The sequence below is a fragment of the Triturus cristatus genome, chromosome 1_2 (assembly GCF_964204655.1).
Source record: "Triturus cristatus chromosome 1_2, aTriCri1.1, whole genome shotgun sequence".
Taxonomy (NCBI): domain Eukaryota; kingdom Metazoa; phylum Chordata; class Amphibia; order Caudata; family Salamandridae; genus Triturus; species Triturus cristatus.
The window spans coordinates 1,153,146,206-1,153,169,867 of record NC_140580.1 but is presented as its reverse complement, the minus strand read 5'-3'; the positions used below and the strand labels follow the sequence as shown (position 1 = coordinate 1,153,169,867).

Genomic DNA, 23,662 nt, shown 5'->3' with positions numbered 1-23,662 from the left:
CTTCCAGCGGACTGTATGAACATCCTCTGGGAGGCAAAAAGACCCTCCACTAGGAAGTCTTATGCCTTCAAGTGGAAGAGGTTCTGCATTTGGTGCCAAGATAACGCCCTTGATCCGATCCGGGGTCAAGAACAGGTTATTCTCCCCTACTTATTGTACTTGGCAAAGTCTGGGTTGAAGTACGCTTCCATCAGAGTCCACTTGGCGGCTCTCACAGCTTATAGGAAATCTCCTACCCAGGTCTCATTCTTCCACATGCCGGTAGTCAAAGATTTCTTAGAAGGGCTTAAGAAAGTATTTCCACCAGTGAGGTCTCTTTCCCCTTCCTGGGAACTCAACATTGTTCTCTCGAAGTTGATGGGAGCCCCTTTTGAACCGATTCATAAGGCATCCTTGCAGCATCTGACCTGGAAGGCTGCCTTCTTAGTAGCCATCACTTATGCCCGCAGGGTGAGTGAAATTCAGGCCCTCTGCTGCAAGGAACCTTACACTGTTTTCCATGCAAATAGTGGTGCTACGTACTCATCCGAGCTTCCTGCCCAAGGTGGTCTCGGACTTGCACATTAATCAGGTGATCACGCTGCCCACCGTTTTTCCTCAGCCAAACACTCCCCCGGAGAGAGCTTTACATTCTCTCGACCTCCGGAGGGTATTGAAATTTTATCTTGCTAAGACCCTTTCGCTTAAAGTCTGACAGGCTTTTTGTTAATTACGGTCCAACGAATACCGGGCTGGCTGCCTCCAAGAGGTCCATTTCTAGATGGACTGTCGCATGTTTAGCCTTGTCCTATCAGCTGTCTCACAAGGTTCTGCAGGGTAGACCAAAAGCACATTCTACTCGAGGGAAAGCTTCAACTGTAGCTCTCGTTCGCAACGTTCCCATGTCTGAAATTTGCAAAGCGGCTACATGGCGCTTAGTACATACTTTTACACGCCATTATTGCCTGGATTCAGACGCACAGGCCGACGCCCAGGTGGGGCAGGTCTCTTTGAGGAATTTGTTTGCATAACTGCTATGCTAATGTGATATTAATGCCTGTTCTCAATGCTAAACTGCTCGTCCGCGAGACTTTGGGTATGGGCTTGCTACTCTATTCATAGATTATGACTATTGATGAGTATCCCCTGGATGAGAAGGATTAGTTACTTACCTGTAATCCTATTTCTCATCCAGGGGTATACTCATCAAAGTCATAAGCGACCCACCCACCTCCCCGGACGAGCACTTTTTCTCCTTAAGTTAGTGTTGCAGATCTACTCAGGTGCGAGGGCACCGTCAAAAAGAACTGGCCCAACTGCCACCTGTGGTGCATCATGGGAGCAGGGGGTCTCCTGGAGGTCTTAAAGGCACGTTCCCCCTACTCTAATGCCTTAAAGGCAAGGTGTCGGTTTTCTTTGTTTCTTGATACTCTACTGCAGCCTACAGGCAAATGCCTGCAATTACAGGTTTGCTTTATGCAATAAAGCATTGTTGTGTGACAATTGGCTTGGTGCTTCCGTGTTTCCTTATGGGTTAGGGGGCACTGCAATGCAAACCTATGTAATTTACAGCTTTGCCATGTTTGAAACATTTTTAGGCGCATGTACATGTTTTCACATATGCATATATATATGTGTGTGTATATATATGTATTTTCTATATGCTCTGGGATCCCGCACCTGGGTGGGGATTAGTCATAGATTATGACTTTGAGTATACCCCTGGATGAGAACTAGGATTACAGGTAAGTAACTAATCCTACTTACCTGACCCTGGGAGACCCCTGAGTCTATGCCCAGAACCTTAACTCTGCCAGTCGAGTACTTACCCAAAAGCCGATAACTCACTTTTCTTCCCTAGGGTAACACTGACTGGTTTCACTTGGAAATTCTTCTAAGTGTCGAGTTTTGAAAACTTTAAAATATTCATCTAAAATCAGCCGAATTACAAAAACAAATTTACTCACCTGTTAAGAGAAATCCCAGTGCTGGATCTTGGTGCCCAGCACTGACCCTGAAAAGTAATTACAACCATACTTGCCTATAACTTGATTTTCCTCCATAGGATAACATTGCCTGGTTTTCACCAGAAATTCTTCTAAGTGTCGATTTTGCAAACTTATAAATATTCGTTAAAAATCGCCTGTACAACAAAAACACATTCTTTCAACTGTTTACAGGAGATGTCCCAGGACTTAATCTAGGATCCAGTCCTGTGGTAAGAAAAGTAATCCAAAAAGTAATCGATTGCATTTAACTAGAAATTCCCATTGAGCTCAATGTTATATTGTTTGAAATTGTGTTGCCTATTGCAAAAACTGTATCTATTGCATTCAAAAGTCTATTGCATATTGAAAGTATTTATCTAAAACATCTCCTTCTGAGAAAGTATATTTTGATACCTATTGTTGGTTCTAAAATAATACTATATATTTATATACAAACCATTGGCCCAGAGTTCAGTTATTGAGTGTGTGAGACCATTTGCTGACTGAGTGTGTGCAACAAATGCTTTACACTGTCCTCTGATACTGCCTTACTGCTCGACCAAGCTACCACTTTAGAGAGTAAGGTTATATCTAACTTTAGCCTCTGCCAAACCTCTGGGGACTGTGGACTCTGTGCACACTGTACCTATTTGGGAACAGTATATACAGAGCCACTTTCTTATAGTCTTGGCTAATGCTTGAGCGCCCTCAACACAAAAACCTACATGCTCAAATGGAAGCAATTTTGCCTGTGGTGTCAAGCCGCCAACATTCACCCGATCCATGCAAAATCAGAACAACTTTTACCTTTCTTTTTACATCTGGCAAGGTCAGGCCTTTCCCATTCTTCTCTGAAGGTATTAGCGGCTATCTCAAGATTCCGACAGGATGGTTCACACTCTTTACTCATCTAGGATCATTCAATATTTCTTCAAAGGATTGTTTCGTATGTTTCCTCCCATCCGTCGCCCACCTCCACCCTGGCATCTTAACATTGTTCTGTCACAACTCATCCAACACCCTTTTGAACCTATTCATAAGGCCGATTTGAAGTTTGTTTTGTGGAAGATGTCTCTGCTGTTGGCTCTCACATCAGCCAAGCCGGTCAGTGACATTCAAGCCTTCACTATTAAACCGCCTTTCCTTCAATTCACCAGGGACTCTGTAGTGCTCCGCAGTAACCCCATTTTTATGCCTAAAGTACCTTCGGATTTCCATCTCAATGAACTGGTAATTTTAAAGACTTTGTTTCCTAATCCTCAATCACCTGCGGAAAGGACTCTTGATGTCAAGAGATGTCTAACATTTTATTTACTAAGGACATCCTCAATAGTTATATCTGATCAGCTTTTTATAGCCTAAGGAAAAATGCGTAAGGGACACCCAATATGCAAACAGTCCATTGCTTGTTGGATTTCTGCTGCGATCTGTCATCAAGCGGGTAGACCTCTACAGGTGATTCCGAGAGCACATTCTACTAGAGCAATGTTGTCTTCCAATGCTCTTTGCTGGTGTGCCTCTTCATCAAGTATACAGAGCTGCAACATGGTCCAGCAGGCACACCTTTACCAAGCACTTATGTCTGGAAGCTGCCAGCAATGCAGACACTACCGCGGGACAAGCGCTTCTCCGTAATCTCTTTAAATAAGGTGAGCCTCTGTTCTCCCCTCCTCCTCATTGGTGGCATTCTTATGTACATATCTATATTTATTTATGGATTGTTACATATATACATATGTTTATTTTATGTGGTGTTTTTTTTTTTTTTTGTTTGATCTCACAAGCATTATTATGGAATTACTGTTTTCTATTCTGATTCAAGTATGTGAATATATGAAAGATACCCCGATACTGGAGAAGAACAAAAGTTATTTACCTGTAAACTGTGGTTCTCCAGTATTGGTATCTTTCATAGATTCACATGCGACCCACCCACCTCCCGTCAGAGGCTCTCCTATTCTTTTACTCTTATCACACTTGTGCTGGAAAATCTGAGAGCCTGAGCCTCTGTTGAGAACATTCTGGAGAGTGCGGTCGCCTGATTGGCTGTAGTTTCGACTATATATAATGACTTGGACGAGTTATGAAGGTGGAAAGTTTTTTTCATATTAACTTCTAACTATTTTACTTCCTGGTTCTAAGTTACCTATGATAAGGCTATTTTATGCATATTTATTGCTATTTTTATGTACCGTGGGACTCCCACTCCGACGAAGGGGAATGATTTAAGCATGTGAATCTATGAAAGATACCAATACTGGAGAACCACAGTTACAGGTAAGTAACTTTATGTTCTTATGTGGAGGACTAGCACAAGGATTGCATTTACTGTCTGTACCCAGACCATAAGACAGCAGACTGTAAGATATGCTGGACCTTCTCAATAAAGACTTTGCGAGACCGTGATGTGAGTCTCCTGACCTGGCTCCAGACTCTTAAGTCAAGGAAGGAGCCAGTCTCCAGTGATGGTGTGGAGGCCTCCTCAGCTTCATCTTCTAGGTCGTCTTTGAAAAGGGGTAGGTCTTCTCCTTCACCTTCTAAAGACTGTCCCAGTAAAGCCTTGAAAAAGACCTCTCATAGGTCTGAGAGGCGTAGGCCTAGCAAATCTCCTCACCGAGGTGTAAAGGAGAGGGAATGACTATCAGCAGGAGTGACATCAGAGAGGAAGTCCAGCTCAGTTCCTCCATTTTCTACTCCGGCAGCTCCAAAAGCCTTCAAAAAGTCCTCTGTCTCTTCTGATGGCAAGACTGAAGAAAATTCACTCGTCGACGATGCTGTCAACAACTCCGTCGACTAAGACTTTAAAGGTACAGTCAAAGTCCTCGTCTCCTTCAGTTCTGACTCCGTCGACAGTGATTTCCTAGTCTCCTTTGCCTGCGCTGCATGGTTCAGCGTCGATTGCATCGACGCCGGTTGTGGGATCCGCAGTGGTGCCAACTCTGTCGTAGACCATGGCGTTGACTACTTCAACGTCGACAAGGATGACGACGGGACGGCAGCATCTGCTGCAGTGGTGACTATCAACGACTGTACCATCGATGGCGTTCATGTCTTCGTCGACTACCATTACATCGTCGAGGGAAAATATTGCAGTAACGATCAGGAAGCACCAAATTACCCCTGAGATAACTACCCCCCCCCCCCCCCCCCCCCATATAAACAGGAGGGGAACACTCTCCCCAGCTCTCACAGTTAGCTCAGACCATCTGAAAATGCGCCATACCTCACAAAATACATCTTGTTTCGGAACATCTTCCAGGAGTAAACAACCACATTGCCAAGCCTCCTCCCCCAGGATGGGAATAGATTTTACGAAGGGGAAGCTTCAAATGCTTGCCGCAGACATTTGTAATGGTAAGTTAGCTGGAGCTCTTGCCTGCAAGTGATTGAGCCGGTGTCCCCTGGAATTCTTGGAGCTTTGGGAGTGAGCTCCTTAGCATGGCGAAAAATCCCCACATAATGCATTACAGTTGACTATTGATTGCTTTTCATTTTGGTACTAATATGGCTGACAGTGGCTTTTAGTAAAGCAGTAGTCTTATTTTGACGCTGTAGTTTTTTGTTTCTTCTTAATATTGTCATCTTCGGTTCACAAATCAAATTTTTTGACAGTACCATTTATTTTTTCTTTGTTTAAATATTCTATTTTACTAAGTTTGCTTAAGAATTTTTACTATTTGAGTTTAATGTTTGGTGCTTAGCACATTTTTCTGGGGAAAAGTCTGGTGCTTTGTGCTGCTGTTAGTTGTTAAACCAGGTTTTCTCCTTGAAATTGTGCTTTTCCCAACAGTCTAGAATTTCTAGTTTGTGAGAGCTTGCTCAAAAAAATCCATGTTCTCAGACTGTGCGTTGACTGTATGGACTTTGAGGTCCCAGAAGTTACAAATTAAAAAAAATACCAGCCTCCTAGCTAGTTGTGTCCATTGAGAAAATCTTGTTTCATCACTCCGACACTTCCTCACTTAGATCTTGCATATAAGTCACAGCGTACCTTTCTTCTCGCACTGACAGTCACCCCAGAGTTCCCTGCACAAGAAACTGCTCCAGTTTACCTGGAAGAACAGCCAGCGGAGGCTCAAACAGATGAGGTCAGCACCAGTGAGGATGATGATGAGGAACTTCCCGAACCCACGTCACCAGTTCAAGAATATAGCAAGTACCAGAAGTCGTTGCCTCCACGATTTCAACGTCAGCAGCAGCAGGTAAGCATAAAACCCACTAGGTGTTTGGTGCTCCTTGACCAAGATGTGCGCAGTAGGAAGCACTTAAAATTATGCTCCATATCATCCCTAGGGACTTTCTACCCTCCTAGACACTTGTCTTGTAGTTCAACATCCCCCCTCCTCCTCCCACCGAACTCTTGGCATAGCAGTTGCTAGGGCCATTTTGAGAAATCTAGATAAGAACCATGGCTGTTGGAAGGCATTTAGTTCAGCAAGACCTATTGAGGAAAAAGGAGTTCCTGTATTCTAGAGGTTGATTCTAGTTTTGCTGTGCAGCTAGTTATTTTGGTTATTGTCTTGCTGGTGTTATCCCTAGAGGTACACTAATTGAAAGTAATTACTCACCAAACCTGTTACCTTGCCTCGTGGATTCCAGAGAAAGAACCGCCACCATCCAGGATTCTGTCATCCGTAAGTTGTTTTTGTACACAGAAAGGAGTACATTTGTTGGCAGGTTTGAACTTTGCACATAGGTTGGCAACCACAACTTTCACAACAATAAAATGTGTATGCTTATTGTGATAATCCCTTAGCAACCAGTTGAATCTTTTCGATGTCTTCAGTGTTTGATTTCTTTAATCTTCTCCTTCAGGAACAGCTATACAAAATGCAGCACTGGCAGCAGCAACAGCAGGCCTATGCACCCCCTTCTCACTCCCATCAGCGCAACTTTTACCCACCCCACCCTCAAATGCTTGGCTTTGACCCTCGATGGATGATGATGCCCCCCTACATGGATCCACGGATGGCTCAAGGTCGAAGCCCTGTTGATTTCTATCCCTCAGCAATTCACCCTTCAGGTATGGCCTTACATATTTTCAATGCAAGTTTTTTTTTCCATAACATTTCTAATTGGTGGTGTCAGCACACTTCCCCATATTGATTTCAGTTGCAAATCATTTGGTAGAAACAGATACCTTGGTGTAAACGCAGGGCTCATTTCACAACTGTCAAGGAGTTAGTATTGGTCTTCAGGTAATTGTCACTGTAAGTGAGCAGGTGGGGTAGCATGATAGTTTTGGAACCTTTATGGTGCTTGTGTGCATATGTTTTGTTAACCTAGATATCAGCAGGGAGGAAACTGATATATTTTATGGAGAGTTCGACTGACTTTCACTTCCTTTTAGGTCTGTAGACTGATAGTGGCACCACCGTTCAAGTAGCTTGTCTGCAAATCGATGATTGACTTGTGGTTTTCTTTCTGGGAAGGCCCCACCAAAATTGCACACCATGAAGGATAATTCACATCTGTTGCATGACGGTTCTTGAAAAGAACAAGAAAATGAAGGCAGTACATAGAATATTCTGCAGCACACAAGCAACTGTGATGAACATGGCAAGTGTCACAACCGTGCTCAGACAATGATAAATTTTTTGTGGGAGAGATTCCAACATTTTCAGAAGAAACTACCTCATTAATTGAGGCCACATTTCTCTGAGGTACTCCAATGAAGTTGTGTGCTGCTGCCAATTCACCTGATTTAATGGTCCATGTGTACTTTCTGGTGGATACTTCTAACTGCTGATTACTTGCCTTTGGCATATCCCCAAGCGACAGACTGAATCCGGAGAACTTCAACAATAGTACTCCCGTATGCCGTTGGGTAATGTAGAGCGGCTCTATATTTACACTATACCGCTCTGGAAGTGACTGAGTGGAGCTGCATGTAAGCTCCATTCCCAATTTTTGTCGCTCTTCCGCCATTTTCAAAGCTGTGCTAGGGGGAAAAACTACAGGCTTCAAACAGTGCTGAGACTGCAGAAACTGGATTTCTGTCACAAATCCACACAAGGTCTTAGGTGCCTGGCCTATAGTTACAACCCTTAATTTGTGAATATGCTTGCCCTCACTCACCCAAAGGCAATTCAGGAACTGGAGCTGAAACGACATCTCAGAACACAGGAAGAGGTCACACGACCAGGCTCAGCTCGGTTGAAAGGCCATTCCTTTGAGTAATCCACTTCCCGCTCAGTCTCTGTAGAAGTTTAAATCCAAGATCACATGGGGGAAAAAAAGTGGACTAGACTCCATTCCACCACTCTGCTCAAAAGAGTAGGCGCAAGGGTGTCCAGATGAGCACTGCACTCTTTCAAAGTCCCCGGTTTCAAAACCTATTCTTTAGTTGGTCCCAGCGTGCCCAGAGTTCTCTAGGCAGTCAAAAGAATAGTAGATAGTGGCCTTTAGAGAGGCCATGTTGTATAGTTTAGTGCAGTTCCAGAAAAGTCTCCATACAAATTACTAATGGTAAGTCCTACCCAATGCAGTCTTTCAGTTTACAGCATTTTACTGAACCTGTATCAACTTGGTATAGATTTTCACGCTGGCCCTAATATCCACACCGGTTTTTGTAGCACCAAACAGATACAGATTCCACTGGTGCTGATACCCATTTTGGACTCCGAACCAACATCAGCCGAGGCTGTAGTGCTGCAAGATCAAAAAAAAGCAACCGTTTGTTATGCAGCCCGTGTGAGAAAGTGCCATCTTTCTTGCATGGTATGCCCCCACTTTTTGCTGAATGTACTTTGACTGAGTGTGCCCTGCGCTCTTGCCAATCAGGAACCCAGGGCCTATGTTCCTTCCCTAAAACTGTGCTGAAACCTAAACCCAATTGACATCTCTGGCCACATGTCAGCCCCTGGTAAATGGTACCCTAGGTACCCAGGGCCTTGTGACCAGGGAAAACCCCTAAGGGCTGCAGCACGTATTGTGACACCCTTAGAGGCCCTGTACCCTGACACACACACACACACTGCCCTTGTAGGCTGAGTGTCTGGGTACAGAACAAAACAGTCGACATGGCACACATCCCTGTGTGCCATGCCCACAACACACACTGCCCTGGCATACATCAGCCACCCCTCTAACTGAGTGCCCTATGCCAGTGGTGTGGGTACAGGTGCATGAGCCCTGTGCCCCTACACTACCCAGGTCCATTCCTGGGCACTAAGTGCAGTGCTGCCATTTAAGAGTATATGGTGCTTGGAGATCGTCTACACGTACTCCAAAGCACCATGATGGCTCCACTGAAGACTGAGAAGTTTGGTATCAAACTTCTCAGCACATTAAACCCGCACTGCCAGTGTGGGATTTAATGTACAATGCACGACCGAGGGCATCTTAGAGATGCCCCCGAAGCCTACCCTACAATCCACGTCTTGTCTGAGGGGCTGCCTAGGCTGCCACACAGCAGACATGTTGCTGGACCCCTGAGTAGAGAGCCATACGCTCTCCTGGGCCTGCAACAATGCACATCCTGGGCGAGGTGCTAGGTCTCCTCCCCCAGGATGGGCAGGGGAAGCTTCAAAGGCATGCCGCCTTTGTGAGCTTCTCCAGACCACTTGCTGTACTCAGCAACTGGCCCCTACCGGTTGTGACCCCCACTCTGGCGGGAAGACTGGCCGGAAACCCCAAGGAAGGAAAGGGGGGTGCCAGCCTCTGCCAACCCCACCCCTCAGGTGGGGGAGACTAGGAGAAGCACATCTCCGGGCTCTCGCCATCTTGAAGATGGGAAGCCCTGCCCAATCAGGACTAGGCTACTGCCCCCCTCCCACAGGAGAGTGGCAGGATAGGGGTGTACCCACCCCCAGAGCAGGGACCCAGTGGTCCCTGCCCTTTACCTACCTGTAACGCCCCATAATGTAGTATTTAGGGGCTCCCTGAACCTACCTTCCTTGGATCCAGATTCCGAAACAGCAAAGAAGATCAAGAGACCAGAAGACCTGCAGTGCAGCTGCTCACAAGAGGAAGACACCAACTGCTTTGGCCCCAGCTCTACCGGCCTGTCGACCCTCAAACCTGCTCCTGCTAAACCCCGGCATCTGCAGTGGTCAGCAACCTCACAAACCCCGGAGGACCTGGCTACCTTGTGACTCTGAGCAACTGGGACTCCCACAAGCAGTGGTACTGCTCAAAGCAAGTAACTGAGCCCGGAACCGCGAACCCTGCACACTCTGCACCCGCTAAGCCTGGCCTGTGCGGGAGTGGACAAAGACCACGAGGACGTCCCCCTGGCGACTGTGACCCCGAGCCCAGCACCCAAGGACCCACCTCGACTCTCCGGACGACGCCTGCAGCCGTAGAACCAGGGACCCCACCAACCACGACCAGCAGAGGGTAAGATTTCCCGACTCCAAAAGGCACCCCTGCGGCCCCCTGTGCCCAACTCCTGGGTGCCTACCTATCCTCCAACTTACCTCTCGAAGTGGTGGTCGCACCTGAAGAATATTCGTCCCCGAGCTTTCAGCCTTTGTTCGTTCTTGAGCTTCCCCTTGCAATCCATTGAGCGCCCGACGGCTCAAAAGCACCCTGCACCCAGCCGCCAGAGTGGGCCCTGCAGTGCAGCTTCTACTCTAACCTACTTCCCCAATTTCCCTGAGCAAGTGACAATTAGCCCAGCTCCCACAGCCACGTGGCCTGCTAGCCAGCAGCCACCAACCAAGGGCCCCCTGCCTCCCATAGGATAACATTGGGCCTAACTCACTCTGCACCCGGCTGCCCCTGTGCCGCTGAGGGTGTAACAACTGTACTTGCCTGACCCTGGGAGACTCCTGAGTCTATGCCCAGAACCTTAACTCTGCCAGTCGAGGGCTTACCCAAAAGCCGACAACTCTTTTCTTCCATAGGGTAACATTGACTGGTTTCACTTGAAATTTCTTCTAATTGTGGAGTTTCTAAACTTTAAAATATTCACCTAAAATCAACCGAGTAACAAACAAAAATACTCACCTGCTATCAGGAGAGATCCCAGTGCTGGATCTTGGTGCCCAGCACTGACCCTGAAAAGTAATTACAACCATACTTACCGCTAACCCAATTTTCTTTCATAGCAAACCATTGACTATTTTTCTGCGAAATTTCTTCTGTCGATATATGCAAACTAAAAATATTCTTTAAAAATCGCACCAACTGTGAAAACGTAATTGCTTACCTGTTGTAGATAGATGTCCCAGTGCTGAACCTAGGAGCCCAGCACTGGATTACAAAAGTAACGAGAACATACTTTACCTGTAATTTGAATTTTCTTCCATAGGATAACATTGCCTGGTTTTTGCTGAAAAAGTTTCTAAGTGTCGATTTTGCAAACTTAGAAATATTCGTTAAAAATCGCCTGTATAACCAAAACACATTCTTTCAACTGTTTACAGGTGATTCCCCAGTGCTGGATCCAGGATCCAACAAGGAGTTAGAAAAAGTAACAATAACTCCACTTACCTGCTAAGTGAATTTCCTCCCATAGGATAACACTGGTGATTCTATGTGAAAAAGTTTCGAAGTGTCAACTTTTATAATACAATAATATTCCTTAACAAGCATTTGCACTGCAATAGGTCTCGCATTTGCGAAGAGTTTAAGCTATTAGAATTGTAAATGGCAAAGCCTTTTATTTATGTTTCAAAAGCAGTGTCATTTACAAGTTAAGGGGAGAGGGCCTGTTAAGGGTGAAGGGTGGGGAGTGCATGTGGAGGGCGGGGAGTGCATGTGGAGGGCGGGGAGTGCATGTGGAGGGCGGGGAGTGCATGTGGAGGGCGGGGAGTGCATGTGGAGGGCGGGGAGTGCATGTGGAGGGCGGGGAGTGCATGTGGAGGGCGGGGAGTGCATGTGGAGGGCGGGGAGTGCATGTGGAGGGCGGGGAGTGCATGTGGAGGGCGGGGAGTGCATGTGGAGGGCGGGGAGTGCATGTGGAGGGCGGGGAGTGCATGTGGAGGGCGGGGAGTGCATGTGGAGGGCGGGGAGTGCATGTGGAGGGCGGGGAGTGCATGTGGAGGGCGGGGGGTGGAGAGTGCATGTGGAGGGCGGAGGGTGGAGAGTGCATGTGGAGGGCGGAGGGTGGAGAGTGCATGTGGAGGGCGGAGGGTGGAGAGTGCATGTGGAGGGCGGAGGGTGGAGAGTGCAGGTGGAGGGCGGAGGGTGGAGAGTGCAGGTGGAGGGCGGAGGGTGGAGAGTGCAGGTGGAGGGCGGAGGGTGGAGAGTGCAGGTGGAGGGCGGAGAGTGGAGAGTGCAGGTGGAGGGCGGAGGGTGGAGAGTGCATGTGGAGGGTGGAGGGCGGAGGGTGGAGAGTGCATGTGGAGGGTGGAGGGCGGAGGGTGGAGAGTGCATGTGGAGGGTGGAGGGCGGAGGGTGGAGAGTGCATGTGGAGGGTGGAGGGCGGAGGGTGGAGAGTGCATGTGGAGGGTGGAGGGCGGAGGGTGGAGAGTGCATGTGGAGGGTGGAGGGCGGAGGGTGGACAGTGGAGAGTGGAGGGCGGAGGGTGGAGAGTGCAGGTGGAGGGCGGAGGGTGGAGAGTGCAGGTGGAGGGTGGAGAGTGCAGGTGGAGGGTGGAGAGTGCAGGTGGAGGGTGGAGAGTGCAGGTGGAGGGTGGAGAGTGCAGGTGGAGGGTGGAGAGTGCAGGTGGAGGGGGCATGTGGAGGGTGGAGAGGGCATGTGGAGGGTGGAGAGTGCAGGTGGAGGGTGGAGAGTGCAGGTGGAGGGGGCATGTGGAGGGTGGAGAGGGCATGTGGAGGGTGGAGAGGACATAAGGGCGGAGAGGACATAAGGGCGGAGAGGACTTAAGGGCGGAGAGGACTTGAGGGCGGAGAGGACTGGAGGGCGGAGAGGACATGTGGAGGGCGGAGAGGACATGTGGAGGGCGGAGAGGACATGTGGAGGGCGGAGAGGACATGTGGAGGGCGGAGAGGACATGTGGAGGGCGGAGAGGACATGTGGAGGGCGGAGAGGACATAAGGGCGGAGAGGACATAAGGGCGGAGAGGACATGTGGAGGGCGGAGAGGACATAAGGGCGGAGAGTGCATGCGGAGGGTGGAGGGGGGCATTTTTAAGGTGGAGAGGGAGGAGTGCATGATGAGGACGGGGACTGCATGTGGAGTGCATGTTAAAGGTGGAGGGCAGGGAGTGCATGTGGAGGGTGGAGAGGGCATGTTAACGGTGGAAGATGGAGAGCCCAGAGGTCCATGCGTAGGGCTGAGAGTCGAGAGGTCCATGCGTAGGGCTGAGAGTCGAGAGGTCCATGCGTAGGGCTGAGAGTCGAGAGGTCCATGCGTAGGGCTGAGAGTCGAGAGGTCCATGCGTAGGGCTGAGAGTCGAGAGGTCCATGCGTAGGGCTGAGAGTCGAGAGGTCCATGCGTAGGGCTGAGAGTCGAGAGGTCCATGCGTAGGGCTGAGAGTCGAGAGGTCCATGCGTAGGGCTGAGAGTCGAGAGGTCCATGCGTAGGGCTGAGAGTCGAGAGGTCCATGCGTAGGGCTGAGAGTCGAGAGGCCCATGCGTAGGGCTGAGAGTCGAGAGGCCCATGCGTAGGGCTGAGAGTCGAGAGGCCCATGCGTAGGGCTGAGAGTCGAGAGGCCCATGCGTAGGGCTGAGAGTCGAGAGGCCCATGCGTAGGGCTGAGAGTCGAGAGGCCCATGCGTAGGGCTGAGAGTCGAGAGGCCCATGCGTAGGGCTGAGAGTCGAGAGGCCCATGCGTAGGGCTGAGAGTCGAGAGGCCCATGCGTAGGGCTGAGAGTCGAGAGGCCCATGCGTAGGGCTGAGAGTCGAGAGGCCCATGCGTAGGGCTGAGAGTCGAGAGGCCCATGCGTAGGGCTGAGAGCCGAGAGGCCCATGCGTAGGGCGGAGAGCCGAGAGGCCCATGCGTAGGGCTGAGAGCCGAGAGGCCCATGCGTAGGGCTGAGAGTCGAGAGGTCCATGCGTAGGGCTGAGAGTCGAGAGGTCCATGCGTAGGGCTGAGAGTCGAGAGGCCCATGCGTAGGGCTGAGAGTCGAGAGGCCCATGCGTAGGGCTGAGAGTCGAGAGGCCCATGCGTAGGGCTGAGAGTCGAGAGGCCCATGCGTAGGGCTGAGAGTCGAGAGGCCCATGCGTAGGGCTGAGAGTCGAGAGGCCCATGCGTAGGGCGGAGAGGGCACCGGGAGGGCGGAGAGGGCACCGGGAGGGCGGAGAGGGCACGTGGAGGGTGGACAGCAGGAGTGTATTTGTTGGGTGGAGAGTGGGATTGCATGTGTAGGGTGTAGAGGGCATGTTAAGTGTGGAGTGGAGGATGCATGCGTGGAGTGAAGATCTTAGCTGTGGAGGGCAAAGGAGAGTGTGGTGGGAAGTGAAGCAGATCCTTGCAGTGACACTGGACGGGAAGGAGGTGTGCTGCTGCAGGGTCAATGGTACAGAGGAATACAAAGCCCTGGGGGGGTGAGGGCAGATGCAGATCGGCGCAGAGTGTGGAGGTGAGAGGGACTATGAAGTGGTGTGAGGGTGGGTGTGAAGTCACGCCCAAAGCGGGATACTTTGGAGCATCAGATCAGAGTCTCTGCTTCGGCTCAGCAGCCTGTGATTCTGGGCATAGGACTTAATTGCGCAGTGACTGTAAATGAGTGTGCCCTTGTGTAATGTGACTGGTGCTCGGTTAAAGCGCTTTAGCGCCTTCAGGGCGAGTTGGCGCTACATACAACTGACAGTCGCCAATGAGCAGAGCAGGTTGTGAAAGAGATTTATTCGAGGGACAGGAGGCCCCTCGTTTGTGATGGAAAAAGAAGAGTTTTCACCTCTATGGGATCACTTCCAGCGCCTCCCCCGCACTCAGGTGAAAGCAGTCCCTGCTGCCCCGGGTTCTAGCCGTGGCGTAGGCTTTATAAAAAAAATACGCAGAAGGCATTAAATACATATAACAAATATAATTGAGCAATGGCTTAACCTAGACAGTTGCAGGACTGGTGAAAATCTAGCCGGATCATCAAAAGAAAACAACGCGCGATGAAGAAAAAAAAACAAAAAACTGGATGCCACTGGAGTTGTGGGGCCGGGAGGAAGGGCTCATTTTGTGTGGGGGCGGGGAAGAGGGAAGAGGGGGTGATGGTCAAGGTGAACATTACATGGTTCTAGCAGTCTATCTATCCCCCCCCCCCTTTGGTCTGGAATATTAAAGAGCAGGTGATTGTAACTCTGGACTATTAAAGTATGCAAGTAAAAGGGCACAGCAGACATGAAGCAATTAGCGTATAGAGAGGGAGAGGGTTGCAGGCGCATCACCTACAAGCAAAACAAATGAAGCAGAACAATCTCTCGGCATGCTGTGGCGGGGGCGGGAAAGCGCATTCCAGGCGGGGGAGCGGACCCTTTGAAGTATGCTACACGTGCACGCGCCAGTGGGCTGAAGCGCTTCCCCAAATGGATTGCATGGCGGCACGATGCATGTGATTGTGCGCATGCTCGCCATGCAATCCACTTTTGGGAGCACTTTGAAATGCCCCTCTTACTAGAGTCTCTCATTGTGATTGCGTAAACGCAATAGCTAGGCGAGACCTAAAAATCACAACTGTAACCAAAACGGTTTTACTCAACTGTTGACAGGAGATGTCCCAGGACTGAATCTAGGATCCAGTCCTGTGGTAAGAAAAGTAATCCAAAAAGTAATCAATTGCATTTAACTATAAAGTCCCAATGAGCTCAATGTTATATTGTGTTTGAAAATGTGTTGCCTATTGCAACAACTGTAACTATTGTATTCAAAAGTCTATTGCCTTTTGAAAAGTATTTATCTAAAGCATCTCATTCTGAGAAAGTATAGTTTGATACCTATTGGTTCTAAAATAAAACAACTATATATTTGTATACAAAACCATTGGCCTAGAGTTCAGTTCTTGAGTGTGAGACCATTTGCTGACTGTGTACAAAAAATGCTTTACACTGTCCTCTGATACTGCCTTACTGTGAGAAAGTGGCTCTGTATATACTGTTCCCAAATAGGTACAGTGTGTACAGAGTCCACAGTACCCAGAGGTTTGGCAGAGGCTAAAGTTATATATAACCTTACTCTTTAAAGTGGTAGCTTGGTCGAGCAGTAAGGCAGTATTGGAGGACAATGTAAAGCATTTGTTGTACACAGTCAGCAAATGGCCTAACACACTCAAGAACTGAACTCTAGGCCAATGGTTATATAAAAAATATATGGTGGTTTTATTTTAGAACCAACAATAGGTATCAAAATATACTTTCTCAGAATGAGATGCTTTAGTTAAATACTTTGCAATAGGCAATTGACTTTTAAAGAGAATAGTTAATTTTGTTGCAATAGGCAACACAAATTCAAACACAATAATACATTGAGCTCAATGTGAGTTTTAAGTTATTTGCAATAGATTACTTTCAGGATTACTTTTCTAACTCCAGGACTGGATCCTAGATTCAGTCCTGGGACAGTCCTTGGAAACAAGTGAGTAAATTCGTTTTAGTTACTGTTGTGATTTGTAAGCAATATTTTGCTATTTTAAAAGTTGACGCAAACTTTTTTTAATCAAATTACCAATGTTATCCTATGGAAGGAAATTCACTTAGCAGGTAAGTGGGGTTATTGTTACTTTTTCTAGGTCAGCGTTGGATCCTAGATCCAGCACTACTGTATCACCTGTAAGCAGTTGAGAAACTGCGTTTAAGTTACACAGGTGATTTTTAAGAAATATTTATAAGTTTGCAAAATCGACAGAAGAAATTTCATAGAAAAACAGTCAATGGTTCCCTATGGAAGAAAATTCAACTTGCGGGTAAAGTATGTTCTCGTTACTTTTGTAATCCATGGCTGGGCTCCTAGGCTCAGTACTGAGACCTCCATCTAAAACAGGTAAGTAATTACGTTTTCACAGTTGCGACGACTTTTAAAGAATATTTGTAGTTTGCAAAAATCGAACCTTAAAAGAAAATTCTCAGGAAAAAGTCAATGATTTCCTATGGAAGAAAATTGGGTTAGTGGTAAGTACGGTTGTGAGTACTTTTCAGGGTCAGTGCTGGGCACCAAGATCCAGCACTGGGATCTCTCCTAATAGCAGGTGAGTATTTTCGTTTTCGTTACTCGGATGATTTTAGGTGAATATTTTAAAGTTTAGCAACTCCACACAAGAAATTTCAAGAGAAACCAGTCAATGTTACCCTATGGAAGAAAAGTGGGTTATCAGCTTTTGGGCAAGTACTCGACTGGCAGAGTTAAGGTTCTGGGCACAGACTCCGGGGTCTCCCAGGGTCAGGTTGGTACAGTTACACCCTCAGCGGCACTGGGGCGGCCGGGTGCAGAGTGAGTTGGGCCCAATGTTATCCTATGGGAGGCAGGGGGGCCTTGGTTGGTGGCTGCTGACTAGCAGGCCATGCGGCTATGGGAGCTGGGCTCCTGGTCACTTGCTCCGGGCAAATGGGGAAGTAGGTAGGAGTAGAAGTTGCACTGCCAGGGCCACTCGGTCGACTGGGTGCAGGGTGCTTTTGAGCCTTCGGGCGCACAATGGATTTCAATGGGAAAGCTCCAGGACGAACAAAGGCTGCAAGCTCTGGGACGAAGATTCTTTGGTTGCCACCACCACTTCGAGAGGTTATTTGGGTAGTTGGAGGATAGGTAGGTACCCTGGAGTCAGGCACAGGGGGCCGCAAGGTGCCGGGTGCAGGGGTGCCTTTTGATGTCGGGAAATCTTGCCCTCTGTTGATCGCGGTTGGGGGGGGTCCCTGGTTCTGAGGCTGCAGGCGTCAGGTGCGTCGAGGTGGGTCCTTGGGTGCCGGATTCGGGGTCAGTCGCCGTGGGGACGTCCTCTGGGTCTTTGTCCACTCCAGCACAGGCCAGGCTTGGCGGGTGCAGAGTGTGCAGGGTTCGCGGTTCCGGGCTGATGCCAGGGGTTAGAAACTTGTTTTGAGCAGAGCCACTGCTCTTGGGAGTCCCAGATGCTCAGTCACAAGGTAGCCAGGTCCTCTGGGGTTTGTGAAGTTGCTGGCTACAGGAGGTGCCGGGATTTAGCAGGAGCAGGTTCGAGGGTCGACAGGCCGGTAGGGCTGGGGCCATAGCAGTTGGTGTCTTCCTCTTCTTAGCAGCTGCACGGCGTTCTTCTTTCTTCTTGTTCTTCTTTGCTTTTTCTGAATCTGGAATCTGAGGAAGGAAGGTTCAGGGTGCCCCTAAATACTAGCTTTAGGGGCGTTACAGGTAGGTAAAGGGCAGGGACCAATGGGTCCCTGCCCTGGGGTGGGTACACCCCCTATCCTGCCACTCTTCTGTGGGAGGGGGGCAGTAGCCTAGTCCTGACTGGGCAGAGCTTCCCATCTGCAAGTTGGCGAGAGCCCAGAGATGTGCTTCACCTTGCCTCCCCCACCAGAGGGATGGGGTTGGCAGAGGCTGGCACATCGCCTGTCCTTACTTGGGGTTTCTGGCCTGTCTTCCCGCCAGAGTGGGGGTCAGAACCGGTGGGGGCTAGTTGCTGGGTACAGCAAGTGACCTGGAGAAGCTCACAAAGGCGACATGCCTTTGAAGCTTCCCCCTGCCCATCCTGGGGGAGGAGATCTAGCACCTCGCCCAGGATGTGCATTGTTGCAGGCCCAGGAGAGCGTGGGCTCTCCACCCAGGGGTCCAGCAAAATGTCTGCTGTGTGGCAGCCTAGGCAGCCTCTCAGACAAGACGTGGATTGTAGGTTAGGTTTCAAGGGGCATCTCTAAGATGCCCTCTGTAGTGCTTTGTACATTAAATCCCACACTGGCATCAGTGCAGGTTTAATGTGCTGAGAAGTTTGATACCCAACTTCTCTTCAGTGTTGCCATTATGGTGCTGTGGAGTTAGTGTTTGACGAGCTCCCTGCACCATATACTCTTAATGGCCGCACTGCACTTACAGTGCCCAGGAATGGACCTGGGTGCTGTAGGGGCGCAGGGCTGATGCTCCTGTGCCCACACCACTGGCATAGGGCACCCAGCTAGAGAGGTTGCTGATGTATGCCAGGGCAGTGTAGGTTGTGGGCATGGCACACAGGGATGTGGGCCATGTCGACTCTTGGTTTTGTCTTGTACCCAGATACTCAGCCTGCAAGGGCAGTGTGGTTGTGTTAGGGTACAGGGCCTCTAAGGGTGGCACAATAAGTGCTGCAGCCCTTAGAGCCCTTCCCTGGTCACAAGGCCCTGGGTACCCAGGGTACCATTTACCAGGGGCTGACATGTGGCCAGATTTTGCCAATTTAGATTTTAGGTTTTAGGGAAGGAACATAGACCCTGGGCCCCTGATTGGCACGAGTCCAGGGCACACTCAGTCAAAATACGTTCAGCAATTCAACAAAAAGTGGGGGCATACCATGCAAGAAAGATGGCACTTTCTCACACTTACTGCTCGACCAAGCTACCACTTTAGAGAGTAAAGTTAGATCTAACTTTAGCCTCTGCCCAACCTCTGGGGACTGTGGACTCTGTGCACAATGCACCTATTTGGGAACAGTATATACAGAGCCACTTTCTTACACTAGGCACCGTCGGTTTGGGCACACAAGGCCGTGGGGCATCTGGTGCAGTGGTGCCTTTTGGGGTCGGATCTTCTTACCAGCTACTGGTCACGTTTGGGGGGACCTTCTGGTTTTAGGCTGCAGGAGTCTTCTGGAGGCTTGAGGCAGGTCAGGGGTCGCCGGATTGCTTGGGTGACCTCCTCGTGGTGTTTGGCCACTCAAGCTCGGGCCAGGGTCTGCGGGTGCAGAGTGGGGCGGATCCGCGGTGTCCAGCCGGAGCCAATTGTTGCAAATTAACCAATCCGGTGTTCACGGGAGACAGTCTTTGTAGTTGAAGGCAGGCAGGTGCTCCGTGGGTTTTGAGGTTGCTGACTGCAGGACACACCAGGATTTCGCAGGAGCAGGTTTGAGGGGGAGACGAGCCAGTAGTGCTGGGGTCAAGCCAGTGGGCTTCTTCCTCTTGTTAGCTTCTGCACGGCTATTCGGTCCTTCTTGTTGTTGCAGGTTCTTGTCTGAGGAAACCAGGTTCAGGGGTTCCCCTAATCACCAGATTTAGGGGCGTTACAGGTAGGTAAAAGGTACGGACCAATGGGTCTCTTCCCAGGGGTGGGTACATCCCCCTATTAGCCTCTCCAGTGGGAGGGGGCATAAGCCTGTCTGGTTGGCTGAGTCCCCCCATCTGCAAGATGGCGGGTAGTGGGAGTTGTGCTTCACCTCGCCTCCCCCACCTGATGGATGGAGTTGGCAGAGGTGGGCACACATCTCTTCCTCACTTGTTTTTCCCGCCGGTGCTCCCGCCCAAAGTGGGGGTCAGAACCAGTGGGAACCACTTGCTTAGAGCAGCAAGTGGCCTGTGGAAGTTCACAAAGGTGGTAACCCTTTGAAGCTTCCCCTGCCCATCCTGGGGGAGGAGGCTTGGCACCTCGTTGCAGGATGTGCATTGTTTCAGGCCCCAGAGAGCAGCAGGCTCTCGACCAATGGGTCCAGAAACATGTCTGGTGGTGGCAGCTGAAAGCAGCCACTCAGCCTGCTCACTAGTGGTAGTTTAGTTTTCAGGGGGCATCTTTAAGATGCCCTCTGTGTGCATTTTTCATTAAATCCCACACTGGCATCAGTGTGAGTCTAATGTGCTGAGAAGTTTGATACCAAACTTCTCAGTTTACAGTGTAGCCATTATGGTGCTGTGGAGTTCGTAATGACAAACTCCCAGCACCATATACTCTTAATGGCTGCACCGCACTTACAATGTCTAAAAATGGACTTAGACACTGTAGGGGTACAGGGCTCATGCACCTGTACCCTCACCTCTGGCATAGTGTACCCATTTAGAGGGTTGACTGATCTTTGCCAGGGCAGTGGGTTGTAGGCACACAAATGTGTGCCATGTCGACTCTTCACTTTGCTCTGCACCGAAACACGCAGCCTGCAAAAGGGGGAGGGGGGGGGGGTGTGGATGTGTACACACACACATACACACACACACACACACACACCTCTACACCTCTATACACACACACACACCTCCCTCTATACACACACACACCTCCCTCTATACACACACACACCTCCCTCTATACACACACACACACACCTCCCTCTATACACACACACCTCCCTCTATACACACACACCTCCCTCTATACACACACACCTCCCTCTATACACACACACCTCCCTCTATACACACACACCTCCCTCTATACACACACACCTCCCTCTATACACACACATACACACCTCTATACACACACCTCTATACACACATACACACACCTCTATACACACATACACACACCTCTATACACACATACACACCCCTCTATACACACATACACACACCTCTATACACACATACCTCTATACACACATACACACACCTCTACACACCTACCTGACCTCTAAGTGCTGTAGCCCTTAGAGGCCATCTCTGGTCACAGTGCCCTGGCTACCTGTGGTACCATTTACTAGGTGCTGACCTGTGGCTAGGGATGGCAATTGGGTTTAGGCTTCAGTGCAGTTTTGGGGAAAGAACATAGGCCCTGGGTACCTGATTAGCAGGATCCCAGGGCACACTCAGTCAAAGCACATCAGCAGTTCATCAAAAAGTGGGGGCATACCATGCAAGAAAGAGGGCACTTTCTCACACCCTCTTTAGTACCCATACCCTAGGTACCAGAAGTTCCATTTGCGAAGGACGGAGGTTCTTAAAGCCTAGTCACTTGGGGATCAAGTGACCAGTTGTCTTGTTTTGGGGAAATAAAAGTGACACTGGGGACCTGGTTAGCAGGAACCCAGTTCACTTAAGTCAAATTTGCATCAAATATCAGTCAATAAGTGGGGGGACTACTACAACAAAAATCTAGTTTCCTACACTTCATTGCTGTAAATTCACGTCCCCACCATCCTCCCCGGACACCTGTGGCCGTAGCAGTTTCTTTTCTCTTGTATTCTTTCCTTATATGCATGGACATCTCTTTACTTGTCACTTATTTTCTCAGTCCAGTTTCACCCGCCATATGGGTAAACAATCTAACAATGGAATTAATGCCCATGCGCATTATCACCAAAAGGAGTCACTCTACTTCGTGACTCGAAAGACTTCTTTGAAGAAAAACAACTTGCACACATCCGAACCAAACACCAGATGGCAGGAGTATGCAAAGCATGTGAGTCTACAGCGCCACATACAACAAACACATGCTTACAGGTTACGTAACATTTTCCTCATCCCTTCGGAGTGCAGCATTAGGAAGGGTCTTGTGTTATCCACAAGGAAGTGATTTAGGAGAGCCAGGTGTGATTGAGCAGGATACTATGTGCAGGTTAATACTTGGCCAGCACAGGGAGGTTTGCTCCAAGCGCACAGCATACAGTTCTACTTCCTTCCTTGTGGGTTAGAAGAGATGGATGCAGAAATCGGACACAGCCTCTTTTCAGCTCAGTGTAAAATAACCTAGATGCCCTCATTTGAAGGCTAGCTGTGGTCGAGGTAGTCTGGATAAAATTGTCTGCGTTTGTCACCAAAGTTTGTTTAACGTTTGGGCTGCCTTGGTATTCAAGAAATGGGAGGAGTGCAGCTTGGCTTGGAAATTGACAACAGTGGACTAAGAAGGAAGGGGGAGGGGTCCTGGTAATAATTCTAATTCAGACAGGCGGTGATGTAAAGATTCTGTAAAGTGTTATTTTCACAGTGGCCCTTATCCTATATATAATTTATATCCTGGGCAGCAAACTTATTTACACAATGCTGTAAGACATTCATTAAATATAACAAAAACGCAGATTGAATTCTTCTGCACAAACCTACACTAACCTATATCTGGCCCTATTAGCATTGTCTGTCTTTTTGTTATGTTTCTGTAAATTGTTCTCTTTTGAAAAAAAAAGCTGGTTTATATCCCATTTAGTGTTTGTGCTGGCCATGACACTTTTGTCCAGTGTCCCCAGGTTGTGCATTGCAATTTGGAAAGATGAAATCTGTTCAAAGAAGATATCTTGGTGATGACGCACACCCTTCTGTTACTTTCTTGTGGGCCCAGTCAAGATGCCTGCTTTCTATAATAATCTCCACACTAGAATGAACATGTTGCACTATGACAGGACTCAATCTTAACAAGTAAAATGAAACTTTGAGTGGTGTTCGACTTACTAGAATAGTGTAGCCACTGCCTTCATAGCCGGGAAGCAATGGCCATAGATGATCTGGCCTCACTCAAACACCCCTGCCCTTAACAAATGCTATGTTTCGAACTAACTGAAATTGTCCTTTGTGTTTGAAACTGCCAGTTGTATTCCTGTTGTCTTATTTGTAGCAGGGACCATGAAACAGATGACTCAGCAGGACTCTATGAACGGGTGCAGGTCTGACCACTGCCGGCCTGATGAGCAGAACTGCCAGCCTTCCATGCCGCAAGAGAGACGGCCTCCTTCAGCAGAGCTTCCCCAGTCCTGGAGTCAGGAGACTTATAATCCTGTTCAGAACAAAGGTTACACCCTGGCCCAACACAGACAAGCTGAAGCCATTGGGGTAGATGGAATGCACAGCAGGTCAGTCTAGACTCCGTGACTTCTTGCATTTGTGACGTGCTGGGTGAAGCAGAGGAGGCATTTACTTATTAAAGGTATTCCACGCGCTCTTCATAGAGAACCCTTTCAAACTGAGACCTGGTCAAATGCCTTGAGTGTCCTCGATCTCAAAGTACTCTGCCTTCAGTTTTTTCTCTTGAATACCTCCGTTTCAAACGTTCAAGTGACACAAATC

General features: G+C 48.9%; 1 protein-coding gene across 6 annotated transcripts in view; it reads left to right on the top strand.

The window, feature by feature from the left end:
* The window catches only part of PRRC2B (proline rich coiled-coil 2B), a 714,633-nt gene that overhangs the window by 376,015 nt on the left and 314,956 nt on the right, over positions 1 to 23,662 (top strand). For all 6 annotated transcript variants that reach the window (XM_085613949.1, XM_085613945.1, XM_085613947.1 and 3 more), the window contains exons 14-16: positions 5,979 to 6,169; positions 6,783 to 6,990; positions 23,214 to 23,448. In XM_085613949.1, coding sequence (XP_085470075.1) covers positions 5,979 to 6,169; positions 6,783 to 6,990; positions 23,214 to 23,448 — 634 coding nt within the window. The remainder of the gene's footprint in view (positions 1 to 5,978; positions 6,170 to 6,782; positions 6,991 to 23,213; positions 23,449 to 23,662) is intronic.